We start from the raw sequence: 14,807 nt of genomic DNA, 5'->3' as shown, positions 1-14,807 counted from the left end.
TATAAAAGTGATCAAGTCATCGCAAATATCACGGAAAAATCCATAGATAAGCTGCACTGGACTACAAGCCGCAGGGTTCAAAACTTGAGCAAAATGTAGCGGCTAAAAGTCCGAAATTTAAGGTATGTATAGTGGATTGTACAGATAAAATACAGTCGTATGAAAAAGTTTGGGCACCCCTGATCATAAGCAAGATTTTGGTTTATAAATAATTGGTTGTTCGGATCAGCAATTTCAGTTAACTATATCATATAGCAAAAAAACACAGTGATATTTGAGAAGTGAAATGACGCTTATAGGTTTTACAGAAAGTGTGCAATCATTACTTAAACCAGGGGTGTCAAACTCATTTATTTCACGGGCTGCATTGTAATCATAGCTTCTTTCCGAGAGCCATTATAACTGTCAACCCAAATAAATGTATGAGCACCTCATATTACATACAGTAAAAGCTACAAATCAAACTGACAAATAACTCGTTTTCAAAACAGACGAGTAAAAACTGGTCAAATATTTAAAAAATATATATTAAAAGTGAAGACAATTTGCAATTCTAGTAATGACACGAATTTCATGGACAATTTGTCTTCGAAGGCCACATAAAATGATGTGGCGGGCTGTATCTGGCCCCCCGGGCCTTGAGTTTGACACCTGTGACTTAAACGACCGCCTCAGTTAGGTTGGATGGATGGATGGATGGATGGATGATCCTTCTATGCAATGTTTTTCAGTAATCAAATGACAGTTTCTTTGCATTTAACATGAGCTTCTCAGTTGTGTAGACTACTGGTTTGTTTTACAGGAAGTGAAGGAAGCACAGCAGCGGTATGAGACGCGTCTAGCGGAGGTGGATTCTGGGCGCAAAGAGGAGTATGAGTCCAAATTGAGTCTGGCCTTGGCAGACACGAGGCTTCAGAATGAGGAGCAGATGAAAATCTACAAAGAAAGCATGGAGAGCACTTACATCGACAAAGTATGGATATGCTCCATGGACACTGTCTATAGTGTATTTTATATGCACAATATATTTTTTTCTACTATTGAAAAAAGAGTTCATTAAGAATAGGGCTGCAACTAATGATTTTTTAAACAATTGATGAATTGAATAAAAAATGAAGCAATTTCAGTTGCTTTAATTAAAATGAGCACATTTCTAATTGACTGCAGATATTGCACAAAATTGAACAACATTCAGCGACTTTGTTTGGGCCCTAAAGTTGGATCATTCTTATTCAAAGCATAGTTGAATTTACTTTGATTTAACACAAACATAAGGGCCAGATTAACAAAAGGTCACAGCACACCTGTTTTCTGGCTTTGGTGATGTGATGTTCGCAAAGCTAAGCCCGTGGGCACTGTGATGCCATTTAAGTTTACAGTAAATGGCACAACCCTGAGATGGATATAAATTTATGGATTTTGCTACTTAAGTTACATTTCATTAAAATAATATTAGACAGAATACTGTGTTTAGACGAGTGGGGCTGAATAGAACAAAGACATTTTGTTAAATGACTGCACCCTTTTAAAACATGTACCGTATTTTTCGCACCATAAGGCACACTTAAAAGCCTTTAATCTTCTTAAAAAACGAAGGTGCGCCTTTTGTGTGGACCAAATTCCAAAATCTGTCAAGTTGTTTTGTGTGGCTTCAGTATTATACAGGCGTGTAATATGAAGACCCGATGAACCAATCCAAGTACATTACGAATTACGTAGATTGGGGCAAAAAAAAATCAGGAGACTCTACGTAACACCATTGATATTAAATACTACCGTTTGTGCAAATCTGTAAAGTTATTTTGTGTGGCTTCCGCCACACAAAGACATATCAATCAGAGGACATTACGTTTTACGTAGATCGGGGCAGTAAACTAATCAGAGGACTGTATGTAACACGTTGAGTACGTACCTTTGCCGGCATTGATAAGTAAATACTATCGTTTATGCTGAGAAACAGCATTAGGACCCTCTAAATTGGCATAGACAACGAGACATGCCTACGAGGCACAATTAGAGCTTTCTAAAAAGTCAGGATCATTGCAGAAGAACGTGACGACGAGAAGGAACTTGGCATGTTTAATGGCGAATGTGCCCAACTGTTTAATTTGGATTCAGAAGATGAGGACTTGGATGGATTTGCATATGAATATTGATGAACAATAATGTGAGTACAGTAGTGTACATGGTTAAGCAGTAGAATAAAGTACAACTGAACTCACTGTCTTGCTCCCGTGACGTTTTTTTTGTTTTGTTTACCGTAACTCATGGCATGCATGCGCCCTATAATGCGGTGCGCCCTATGTGTGGATTAAATACAAAGTTGACCACGCAATTGAGTCTGCGCCTTTTAACCCGAAGCGCCTTATGGTGCGGAAAATACGGTAATAATAGGGCTGTATCCCTTATCGTAACAAAAATACTTAATATGTACTATCATTCTGCTCAGCACCTTTGACTGCAGAACTTAATGTACATATGCAGAACTTAATGTGCAAGGTTTCAGTTTTGTCTTGTTTGTGTCAATTTAAAAATTGATTTGACTTGCATGACTTGAAGTAGGGTATCATTTTTCTTCAACGAAACACAAGTCATACAGACAAACAAAAGACTGTGTGACCTGAGACTTGGTCAAACTACTGGCATCAGAGCAAATGAGGAACTTAGCTGACATAACCAGTACTTAAAAAAATTAATTTCCTGCCTGCCTGCCAGGAAGAAAGCCGTCCAACATGCTTCCTCTTTTGTGTCAGTTAGACCAAACTACATTAAGTATATGTTTGTGCTTGAAGATGGATAATATGCGTCGGTTGTCTGAAATGAATGGAGCGTCGGCCAGCATTGCCCGAGAGGAGCTGAGAGAGTCAACCTTAAGGATTGAGAGCCTCACTGCCCAACTGGAAGGACTACGGAAAGAGGTTGAGTCAAATTTACTTGTTGGGATTTTCCCATGCTTTCCAAATGGACAACCCGTTTTAGCGCTTAGATGCCTTTAAGGCATAAGCTATATGGGTTGCTTTGCATAATTGAACTCACCAATTGATTACATGCTTGAAACCAATGTATCCTGCAGCTGTACAAATAATGAAGAATATAATTTAGAAAGACCAAAGCCAACATCTATAGATTTGCTTTTAGCTTCTGAATACATTGAAACAGTAGATTTGGAGTTGTTGGAGAACCAGTGTGTAACAAGTCATATACATTAACCACTTCACACTTTACCATGCAGGAGCTGAAAAAACAGACACAAACAGACTCTAAAAATAGGAGCGCACCGCTCACTATTATAGCTTACTGAAACCGATAATGGATGATTCCATTTAGCAGAAATTCATATCTAATTGAGTTAGCCAATAAATTGATACTGTTCATTTTGGTTGCGTCACACTATTATTGCAGTCTATGTATGAAGATAGGTATTCTCAACATACAAAAACTGCATCTTAATGGACATTTTAGTGATGGATGTAATTCGCACAGAATAACATTCTGTCAGCCACGTGTCTCCTTTCCTTCCTGCCGATATCCACTGAACAGAATTCACTGTTTGATGAGAAAGTGAGGTTTCACTGGCGCTGGCTGACTATTGTTACTTTGAAAAGGCCTAAAATCGGCTGATAAAATAATTTGTGTGATAGTGAAGTCGTTCGTGATTGGGGACCAAAGTGTTGATGGTGTTTAAATTTTGGATTATTATGCAATTGTAAGTCTGATGTGTACAACTTGTATAATACGAATTGTCACCGCACTCTGATCTGTAGACTCGTAGTTGGCGTGGTCGCATTGCAGAACTGGAGGCGGCACTTGCTAAGGAAAAAGATGCAAGCCGTAAACTTCTGGCCGAAAAAGACCTCCAAGTGGCTGAGATACAGGCAAAGATGCTGCATCAGTTGAATGAATATGAACAGTTGCTTGATGTAAAATTTGCTCTTGACATGGAAATCAATGCGTATCGCAGACTTCTGGAGGGAGAAGAGGAAAGGTAACGACCAGATAAAACCACTTAACCATTTTCTGTCTGGCTCAACCTGTGTAATGAACCACCTCTTTCTTCAATTCAGATTGAAGCTGTCTTCCAGCCCTTCTTCTCGTGTTACTATGTCTCGAGTATCTACCAGCATCCAGAGTGTTCGGACGACTCAGGGGAAAAGGAAACGTGTCGATGTTGAGGAACAGGAAGCTAGCAGCTCAGTGTCCATTGCTCATGCCTATTCCGCCACAGGACCCATTGTTATTGATGAGATTGATACTGACGGCAAGTTCATCAGCCTCCTTAACGCTGGTGATGAGGTAAGAGCTAATCCTATGTTTTTCAACATATGAAGAAAAAAAGATTACACACTTGTCTGGATAAACTATAAACCTCTATCTTTGTTTTAGGACCAGGCCATGGTGGGCTGTGAAATGATGAAAACTATTGGAAGTGTGACGGCCATTTTCAAATTCACCCCTAAATATAGCATGAAAGCTGGACAGAAAGTCACGGTAAGATTTGAAAGTCAGTGATATAACAACTGACCACGCCAGTAGCATGCTCAAACTTCCCACCATACCGAGTTTAGCTAACATGGCTTTCTGTCCAAATGTTTGTAATAAAATGTAAGTAGATGTGAATCTGTACAATAATTAGGGTTTTCCTACTCGATCATTGATAGATGGCATGGGATAAATTTGGGTTATGTAGGAAAGAATTTTGTCATAAATAGAAGACCCACCGTCATAAAAATTTGTTTTATTTTGTGGTTCAAATATTATAAAAAACTGGCCTGGACAGGAGTTATCTTTAAGACATGCACACTGACCAACCAATATTTGTAACTCTGTGAGAACCTCTACATCTGGTGTTCTGACCCACTCGAACAGCTCAGCTTGCCTCGGGTTTGGTTCTCCAGTTTCTTTGCAGAAACTAAATAGGATTTTGTTCAGAATAGTCAATTTTTTTGTTCTTTGTAATTTTAGCGTATTTTAACTCTGTTTTGTGTTATCCCGCTGGCATAAGGGTTGCAAATGAGGTTTGAACTCAGAAATGATGCGTGATTAAGTCATATTTTTTCCAAGCAATTTTGGTAAGATATAAATTGTATGAATTCAATGTTTCAGGTTGAGTATAATTCAGAACAATGTGATTTTGATGACACTTTTAGAAGGCACAAACACTCAAGCACGCCCTCTCTGATCGCAGTTTTGGGCCTCTGATGCTGGTATGAGCTATAAATCCCCCACTGATCTGATTTGGAAGCACCAGTCTTGTTGGAGTTTTGGAGAGGACGTCCATGTGGTTTTGATCAATGCACAGGGAGAGGTGAGACCATGGGTGAATCTCAATCATTTGCAAGCACCTCTGTTTACATATTAGGTGCTCTACCAGCAATTCAAGGAGTCAACACAATCACTCAAGTAGTGAGTAGGGCCCAACTGATCAATCGGCCAGACGTCAGGCAAAGAATCAAATGGCTGCTGATGTTACCGTAACCGTCCTAGAAATTATTTAGTTATTTAGTTATACACACACACACACACACACACACACACACACACACACACACACACACACACACACACACACACACACACACGCACACACACACACACACCTCATCATTTTCAAGATTTTTCTTTATAAATCATTGGTTGTTTGGATCGGCAATTTCAGTTAAATATATCATATAGCAGACAAACAGTGATATTTGAGAAGTGAAATTAAGGCAAGTGCATACATTTCCAGAATCCAGACTCTTATTAGAAGCTATAGGAACCGTTTAGACTTTAAAGGCTGTTGTTTCTGGAAAAGGAGGATCTACTAAATATTGATGTCGTTTTTCTGTTGGAGTGCCCAAATGTATGCACCTGCCTACTTTTGTTTAAGTAATGGTTGCACACTTTCTGTAAATCCTATAAACTTAATTTCACTTCTCAAATATCATCGTGTTTGTCTGCTATATGATATATTTAACCAGCTCAGTTGCCTTGTGGTATGAGTGTCCGCCCTGAGACTGTGAGGTCGTGGGTTCGATCCCCGGCCGAGTCATACCAAAAAAAACTATAAAATGGAACCCGATGCCTTCCTGCTTGACACTCAGCATTAAGGGTTGGATTGGGGATGCTGTAAGTAGCTGCACCCCACAGTCATTATTAGCAATGTATAGCTTCTACTATGGAAGCTCGTCTGAGGACGACCTAACTACCGTAATTGCCGGACTATAAGCCGCACCGGATTATAAACCGCACCAGCTAAAATTCAGGGATATTTCAGTTTTTTTTCTTACATAAGCCGCACCGGACTATAAGCCGCACGTGCACACGAGTATTTTACAAAGAAAGACAGTACATAGAAAGCCTTTCTAAACATTGCCTGTGACGCAGCAGTAGTACCGCAGCAACGCGGAAGTGTGCACGTGAGTTATTAGCAAAGAAAGACTGGACACAGAAAGTTTTTTTAAAGCTTCAATAACATACCTTAACATTTCTTTCCAAACACTGCCTGTGACGCGGGAGTAATACCCCAGCAACACAGAAGTAACACAGCAAAGTCACTGAAACGCGGCGGTAACACAGCAGCAACACGGTAGCACAGCACTAACAGGGCTGGTTAAAAAAAACATACCAGTAAAAGTAAAAAAAGAGCCGTCTTCATCTTCCTCCTGTGCACTGAAAACATCGAAGTCTTCCTCAGTGTCCGATTGGAATAGCGTTAGATATCCTTCACCTCACACTTTCTCAGTCTCTCTTTCGTCGTCGCTTTTATGCATTTCTTCGAGTGTGAAGAGGGTCTGTTCATGCTAATCTTATTCATGCACGAAGCGCTAAATTACATTAAACTAGCGAGCGACACGTATAGCTTAAAAGCGGCATCATATGCATTTCTTTTGTCCCCCATAATGACGGTTTGTGTATAAAAGCTTCCTGTCTTTGTGTGAGCGCGGGTGTGTGCGTGATGCGCGAGACGATCAAAACACAAACTAGCACGTCTTCTTCGGCGCATTATCTCTTCTTCGTCTGTCTCGCTCTTGCTTCCTGCTAGAGCGCCCCCTGGAGACCGGAGGCCGTAAAAATCCATAAGTATGCTCCAGAGTAGACACAAGATAATGTCATCAACATCGACTGCCTTTGGCTTAAAAGTGGCATCATGTGCATTTCTTTTGTCCCCCATGATGACGGTTTGTGTATAAAGGCTTCCTTTCAGTAATGTCCGTCTTGATCGCGTTCTGCGTGATGCGCGAAATGTAAACACAAACTAGCGCGTCTTCTTCGGCGCATTATCTCTTCTTCGCCTGTCTCGCTCTTGCTTCCTGTAGAACGCCTCCTGGAGGCCGGAGGCCGTAAAAATCCATAAGTACGCCGCGCCGCCGTTTAAGGTTCAAAGTAACCTTCTGAATAAAATGCATTAAAAGTTCACATTCATTACAACTTGTTTTTGGTGAGCAAAATGTCAGAAGAATTTAATTTAAATGCTGATTGATTGGGTTTTAATACAATGCAGATGGTCCAAACAGCGCCACTGCTTTGTGTAATCTCTGAGTGACATGGCAGAGTAAGAGAAAGGGTTTAGAGCACAGGTGTCAAACTCAAGGCCGGGGGCCAGATACGGCCCGCCACATGATTCTATGTGGCCCGCGAAGACAAATTGTGCATCAAATTCGTGTGTCATCACTAGAATTGCAAATTGTCTTCACTTTTAATAATCTTTTTTTTTTTAAATATTTGACCAGTTTTTACTCGTCTGATTTGAAAACGAGTTATTTGTCAGTTTGTTTTGTAGCTTTTACTGTATATAATAGTGTTAAGAGTAAAAGTGATCAAGTCATCACAAAAATCACGAAAAAAATCTTATATAAGCCGCACCTGACTATAAGCCGCAGGGTCCAGAATTTTGGAAAAAGGTCGCGGCTTATAGTCTGGAAATTACGGTAACTAATGGAAATTGCTGATCCGAACAACCAATGATTTTTAAAGGAAAATCTTGAAAATTATTAGGGGTGCCCAAACCTTTGCATACGACTCTATATGCAGGCCCACGCACGCACACACACTTGTCATTTAATGGACCTGTCATTCAAAATAAAGGATTTTTACTTTTCTAATTTTTAGTTCCTGATCGTAACACGGATACAATATATTGGTATTGGCCAACGTCGCGAGTGTTGATACCGTGAAATATAAGGCTGGTATTCGGACCGATACTGATACCTGATATGGATACTCACCCATCCTTAGTGATTCATGACTCATTTGGTCAATGGCATTTAGAAGCACTGCTCGGTTAAATGTTAACTTCATGTTGCTCTCTGAGGGCTTCATAGCACAACTGTACTTAATTCTGTGATAGCTGAAGGTAATTGATAATTGCTTGAATACTTTTTGAGCGCTTTTACAAAACAAGAAAACCATGCATCATCATCACTTTTTGGGAATTCATCACAAGAAATACACCATCACAAAATGTGGAATACTTTTGTAAGCCACTTCTGACGCTTGCCTGTTTCAATTACCGTAATTTCCGGTGTATAAGCCACACCCGTGTATAAGCCGCACCAGCTAAAATTCGGAGATATTTTAGTTTTTTTCTTACATAAGCCGCACCGGACTCTATGCCGCACGTGCACACGAGTTTTTTACAAAGAAAGACAGTACACAGAAAGCCTTTTTGAAGTTTGAATAACATGCTTTAACATGTCTTTCTAAACATTGCCTGTGACGCAGCAGTAGTACCGCAGCAACACGGAAGTGTGCACGCGAGTTATTAACAAAGAAATACTGGACACAGAAAGCTTTTTTAAAGTTTTAATAACATACCTTAACATTTCTTTCCAAACACTGCCTGTGACGTGGCAGTAATACCGCAGCAACACGGAAGTAACACAGCACTAATAGGGTTTGATTAAATAAAACATACCGGTAAAAGTCACTGAGACGCGGCGGTAACACCGCAGCAACACGGTAGCACAGCACTAACAGGGCTGGTTAAAGTAAAAGTAAAAAAAAAAAAGCTTCTTCATCTTCCTCCTGTGCACTGAAACTGTCGAAGTCTTCCTCCTCAATTTCCGATTGGAATACCGTTAGATATCCTTCGCCACACACTTTCTCAGTATCTGTTTTGTCGTCGTTTTTATCCATTTCTTCTAGCATTTTCCATGATGAGGGTCCAGAGTAGACGGGACCACGAAATAAAGAAAAGGGTGCCGCAACACAATGTCATCAACATCGACTGCCTTTAGCTTAAAAGCGGCATCATGCATTTCTTTTGTCCCCCATAATGACGGTTTGTGTATAAAAGCTTCCTTTCAGTAATGTCCGTCTTGATCGCGTTCTGCGTAATGCGCGAAATGTTGTAAACACAAACTAGCACGTCTACTTCGGCGCATTATCTCTTGTTCGCCTGTCTTGCTCTTGCTTCCTGCTAGAGCGCCCCCTAGAGGCCGTAGGCCGTAAAAATCCATAAGTACGCTGCGCCGCCATTTAAGCCTCAGGGTTCAAAGTAACCTTCTGAATAAAATGCATTAAAAGTTCACATTCATTACAACTTGTTTTTGGTGAGCAAAATGTCAGAAGAATTTAATTTAAATGCTGATTGATTGGGTTTTAATACAATGCAGATGGTCCAAACAGCGCCACTGCTTTGTGTAATCTCTGAGTCACATGGCAGAGTAAGAGAAAGGGTTTAGAGCACAGGTGTCAAACTCATGGCCCGGGGACCAGATACGGCCCGCCACATCACTCTATGTGGCCCACGAAGACAAATTGTGCATCAAATTTGTGTGTCATTACTAGAATTGCAAATTGTCTTCACTTTTAATAATGTCTTTTTTTTTAAATATTTGACCGGTTTTTACTCGTCTGATTTGAAAATGAGTTATTTGTCAGTTTGTTTTGTAGCTTTTACTGTATATAATAGTGTTAAGAGTAAAAGTGATCAAGTCATCACAAAAATCACGAAAAAAATCTTATAAACCGCAGGGTTCAAATTTTTGGAAAAAAGTCGCGGCTTGTACACCGGAAATTACGGTAGATAAAAGTAAATTCTGAGCTAGTCATCGTTGAAATAGGGCACCCTATAGTGTGCTGTTTAAAAATTATAATTTGATGTTGACTAGAAATTAATGAATTAATGAATAAGATTCAGTCTGTTACAAATATAAATGTCTAGCATAATATGTATTAAAGGAGTCTTAATTTATGTATTAATTAATTAATGTATAAATGGTCTCTGTGCACGAGTGTTAGGAGGTGGCAAGGAGAAGCATTATTTATAAAACAGCCGAAGAAGGGGATGATGGTGTGGAAGATCTTGATGCTGATAATGGAGAGGAGGTGATGAAAGACGACCTCTCTCAACATGTGAGTACAAAACCAACAGGATTAATATTGAATATAAACAGTATAACTACAGAAGAGACAGTGTCTCTCACAAAAGTGATTACACACCACAATTCTGCATCATTTCGTGATTTTTTTTTTCTTTTCTATCAAGTACCTTACACCACTTGTTAAATGCCTTTCAGCAAAATGCAAGCTCATAGGTAATGATTCACACTGTGTTAGAAAGGTTTCTATGTTGATGTTGAAAATCAATATATATTTTGTGTTGAATGTTGTCGTGTGTGAAAGGTACGTACCGTTCCTTAAGTCTATAGGAAGTGTTTAGACTTTAAGCGATTTAAGCAATCTGTTTATCGCGATTGTTGCAGCTTGTGCGCAGCGGTATCTTACAGACGGGAGTTAAAAGTTGCTGGTATCGACTGAGCAACAATTACCATGCAGGTACAGGATATACGTAGATATAGACCCGGAAAGCAATTTCTTTGACTATGTAACTAGCAACTGATGTTATTACACTGAAAATCAATTCAAGGAGAAATTCAACTTAGAGCAAGATATATCAATAATACACTTCAACAGTAGGAGTTTAAACGCAAACTTTGATAAGATTAAAAACTATTTACAGCATTACATCATGCAATTCAATATAATTGCCATTTCTGAGAGTTTGCTTAGCCACGACAAAGGGACCGATTTTGAATTAGAAGGATCTAATTTCAACTTTGTGAATAGGACAAATAAAAAGGGTGGAGGAGTTGCACTGTATATAGACATTAGGTTAAAGTATAGGATTGTAGAAAGCATGACAACTAATATTGATGACTTATGTGATGTATTACTGTTGAAATTGATATGGGTAAAATGAAGAATGTCATTGTTAGCTGTGTTTATAGGAATAGCAAAGTAAACATACAAAGGAGATTAAGAACAAATGGCACTGAACGCATTTACAAATGATCTGATAGCTCAAGACTGGAGGAATGTTTATGAAAAAGAGGATGTTGGTGCAGCCTGTAATTTATTTCTAAATACTTTTTTGACTCTATATCATAAAAACTGTCCAACTCATCGACCAAAGAAAACTTCAAAACGACCAGATAAACCGTGGTTCACTGGGGGTCTGTTGAATGCCTGCAAAAAAAAGAATGAATTATATAAAAACTTTATTAAACACAGAACTGAGGAGAAAGAAACTAAATATAAAAGATATAAAAATAAACTAACAGAAATTCTTAGAAAATGTAAGAAAGATTATTGTAGTAAACTGTTGGAAACAAATAAAAATAATATAAAGAGCACATGGACTCAATTATAAGAAGAAAAAAAATAAATGAATTCACAAATTAATTCTTTGACAATGGTAAGATAATTAAAAATAGTGATGAAGTGGTGGCAGCATTCAACAAATTCTTTGTGAATGTAGGGCCCAAGCTGGCAGATGAGATAATCCCTCCACAAAGGGGAGGTGTATCACAATTTTTGGGGGAACGAAACCCGGCTACCATCTTTCTGAGAAATACAGATAAACTGAAATAATTGATATTGTTAAACAATTGAAGAACAAAACATCAAGGGACTGTGAGGATATTGATCTATACCCGATAATTAAATATGTAATAGTAGCTATAGCAGATCCCATAGCACACATCTGCAACCTCTCGCTGAAACTGGGCTCCTTTCCCACAAAAATGAAAATAGCCAAAGTCGTTCCCATCTATAAGGCCGGTGAGAAGAATCTTTACACCACCTACAGGCCAGTCTCATTGCTTCCCCAATTTTCCAAAATCTTAGAGAAGGTATTTGCTGTTAGATTGGACAATTTTATTGATAAGTGTGAGATATTAACTGATAGTCAATATGGTTTTAGGCCAAAGTGATCTGCATCTTTAGCTTTAATTGACCTTGTGGAAGAACTGTCAACAAGCATTGACGACAAGAAGTTTGCCGAAGGAGTTTTTATTGACCTTAAAAAGGCCTTTGATACAATTAATCATGACATTTTGCTTCAAAAACTGGATAGGTATGGGATTAGGGGAATAGGGTTCAGTTGGATAAAAAGCTACTTAGAACATAGGCAACAGTTTGTGCGGATGGGACAGAAAATGTCAATGCTTTTAAATATAAACTGCGGTGTTCCACAAGGATCAATATTGGGACTAAAACTATTCATATTATATATTAATGATATATTTAACACCTCTAATATTTTGAAATTTGTCATTTTTGCTAATGACACAAATATCTTTTGTGAAGGCGTGTCAAACGCACCTCTTTCAATAAGGTGCCCCTGGCTTCCCGGTAACGGGTTTGTCTTAGCCGGGTTCGGAGATTCGTCCGTAATCTAACCACCCGAGTTAAATTAACCCCACCGGAATCAATCTAATTTCTGTACGACGCCAATCCCTCTCAAGTCACCCGAAGCTCGAGCCGAGTAACTCAATTCGAGGCAAGACTTCGAAGTGACCGCATCGTATTGATGGCTCCCCGCTAATGTTTGAAGTTCTTATTATGTTACGGATATTTTTAGATGTCTTTGTTAAGACCTCAGGGATTCGTTTGTATAGCGCACCCAAGCACTAGTTTTGCCGAAGTAAATGTTGATATGGGTCCGTTCCACTTGGTCGCTCATGCAGCGAGCCGACCAACTTGTTTATTCGAAAGAGAATCGAATTAATAATAGTGTGACAATAATAGCATTTAAGAAGAAATTTAATGCACTTTATATTATTAATTCTAACTCCTTATATGTAGATCTTGCACTTAACTGTCGGAGTGCTTCACCCCACTTAATTGCTTTAAAAAGAGTAACAACTTTCTTAAAACGAATAAAAATGTCTTACTGTATTCAGATTTGCCCAGTAATTAATTTGGAAGGCAAGTCTATTTTTCGATCGTGTCCTTTTTAACTTTTGACGCGGCCCGACAAATTTAGGAACTGGGCCGCGCCCGACGGACAATCGAAATACTTTTATCCTTCACCAACTCTAATAATCTATTTTAATCATCGTCGTTATTTTATTTAGAGGAAGTAAATTTTCAAACGAATTCACTTTTAACGAAATTCACTCTTTCCTTAATTATCTACGAAAGTTATTTAATTCTCTAACATGTTCGGAGTTACTTTTTACGCGGCCCGTCAAAAGGGGAAACGGGCCTGCGCCCTTCAAATAATTAAATTACTTTCAGTTGTACACCAAACCGAATAATCCGATTTAAACACTTCCGTTAATTCATTCAGACGAAGCCAACTTTCAAACGGATTGAAATTCACTCGTGTCTCAAATAACTACGAAAGTTATTCAATTCTCTAAAATTGTCTGATGTTACTTTTGTTTATTACGGTCCTATGTTATACCATAATAACCCCCCGCACATTAATCAAATCGTCAAATCAACCCCAAACCATCGATTGCACATTCAGTACAAATCAGCGCACAACGAAGTAAATAATATACAAAACACATTTATTGAAGAAACATGAAATAGAATTACAAATCTCAATTACTCCAGAAACCGAACAATTTCACTCACTGATACCCGTGTTAATAAAATCATTCAATCCCAGAACAATTCGATTGCAAAACACAGTTCATGAAAGAGGGAAAAGGTAGACACCAGCTGCTATTTTGGTGGAAGCAAAGTCGAGTGATCAATTCGATCTTACTTCTAAAATCCAAATTAGAGAAACAGGCTGGCCTCGAGGGAGCCGGCGGCCCGATGACTATTCCCCACTCTCGCTAAAATACATAAAAGTCGTTTTCCCTCACCTAGTTTCTCCTGTAAAGTTGTCCAGTCCAATTCTTTGGAGTAAATCGAAGTTAATTTCAGACCAGCGATCCTGCGTCTCACACAAAGATCCCGGGACTCTGGAAAAAATCTTGAAACTCCTTCGGGCTTCTTCACGTATGAGCGCTCTTTGGGGGAAAAAGCCCCGTAGCTGCCCCTGCAGGACTTTTTATAGACTTGTCTGGTACCTATATCCTCTCTATAGGGTAAGACCGCCTAGTTTCCCACGCTCTATAGAATTTGGTCAGTTTTCCCACGCTGTATAGGGTTTGGACAATTTTCCCCCGCTCGTACACCTGCTGTCCTTCAGCAGATGTTTCCGCTTTGACCACGCATTACTTCCCACCAATGTACAGCTAGCCCCTGGTAAAGCCTTTCACTTCCCCTTTTCTTCACTTCCTGTTTCATGAGAATAACTTTTTAAAGTTACGCTTCAATTAACTCTGAAATAAAAATCCAAACCTTTGATCTATTTCTTTAACCAATTTATGTCACGCCACTATTCTCATAGTGGCGGGCCTCTTGATCAAATTGACTAACAATATTGCTTTAAGCTGTTACAGAATACATTTTTAGCCAAGCAAAGAAATCAAAAAGTAAAAATCACATTTGTGCTTCTCCAAACAATTTATGTCACGCCACTATTCTCATAGTGGCGGGTCTCTTGATCGAATTGACTAACAATATTGCTTTAAGCGGTT

The 14,807-nt window shown here is 39.0% G+C and overlaps 1 protein-coding gene across 6 annotated transcripts in view; it reads left to right on the top strand.

Moving 5' to 3' along the window:
- lmnb1 (lamin B1) overlaps window positions 1–14,807 on the top strand; it is a 91,570-nt gene that overhangs the window by 15,029 nt on the left and 61,734 nt on the right. For 5 of the 6 annotated variants that reach the window (XR_015861904.1, XM_088392723.1, XM_088392719.1 and 2 more), the window contains 7 exons: window positions 803–973; window positions 2,793–2,918; window positions 3,765–3,985; window positions 4,065–4,293; window positions 4,384–4,488; window positions 5,186–5,305; window positions 10,225–10,338. Coding sequence is in view for 5 of the 6 variants with exons in the window: in XM_088392723.1 (XP_088248849.1) it covers window positions 803–973; window positions 2,793–2,918; window positions 3,765–3,985; window positions 4,065–4,293; window positions 4,384–4,488; window positions 5,186–5,305; window positions 10,225–10,338 (1,086 nt within the window). In the remaining variant the exon portion in view is untranslated. Of the gene's footprint in view, window positions 1–802; window positions 974–2,792; window positions 2,919–3,764; window positions 3,986–4,064; window positions 4,294–4,383; window positions 4,489–5,185; window positions 5,306–10,218; window positions 10,345–14,807 lie in introns of those variants that run through there. The other variant, XM_088392722.1, reaches the window with a different exon arrangement.

Source organism: Syngnathus floridae, chromosome 12 (assembly GCF_059516105.1).
Source record: "Syngnathus floridae isolate MCC-2025c chromosome 12, RoL_Sflo_1.0, whole genome shotgun sequence".
Classification (NCBI taxonomy): domain Eukaryota; kingdom Metazoa; phylum Chordata; class Actinopteri; order Syngnathiformes; family Syngnathidae; genus Syngnathus; species Syngnathus floridae.
Note: the sequence above shows the minus strand (reverse complement) of the source record. Positions and strands in the feature narration are given on the sequence as shown.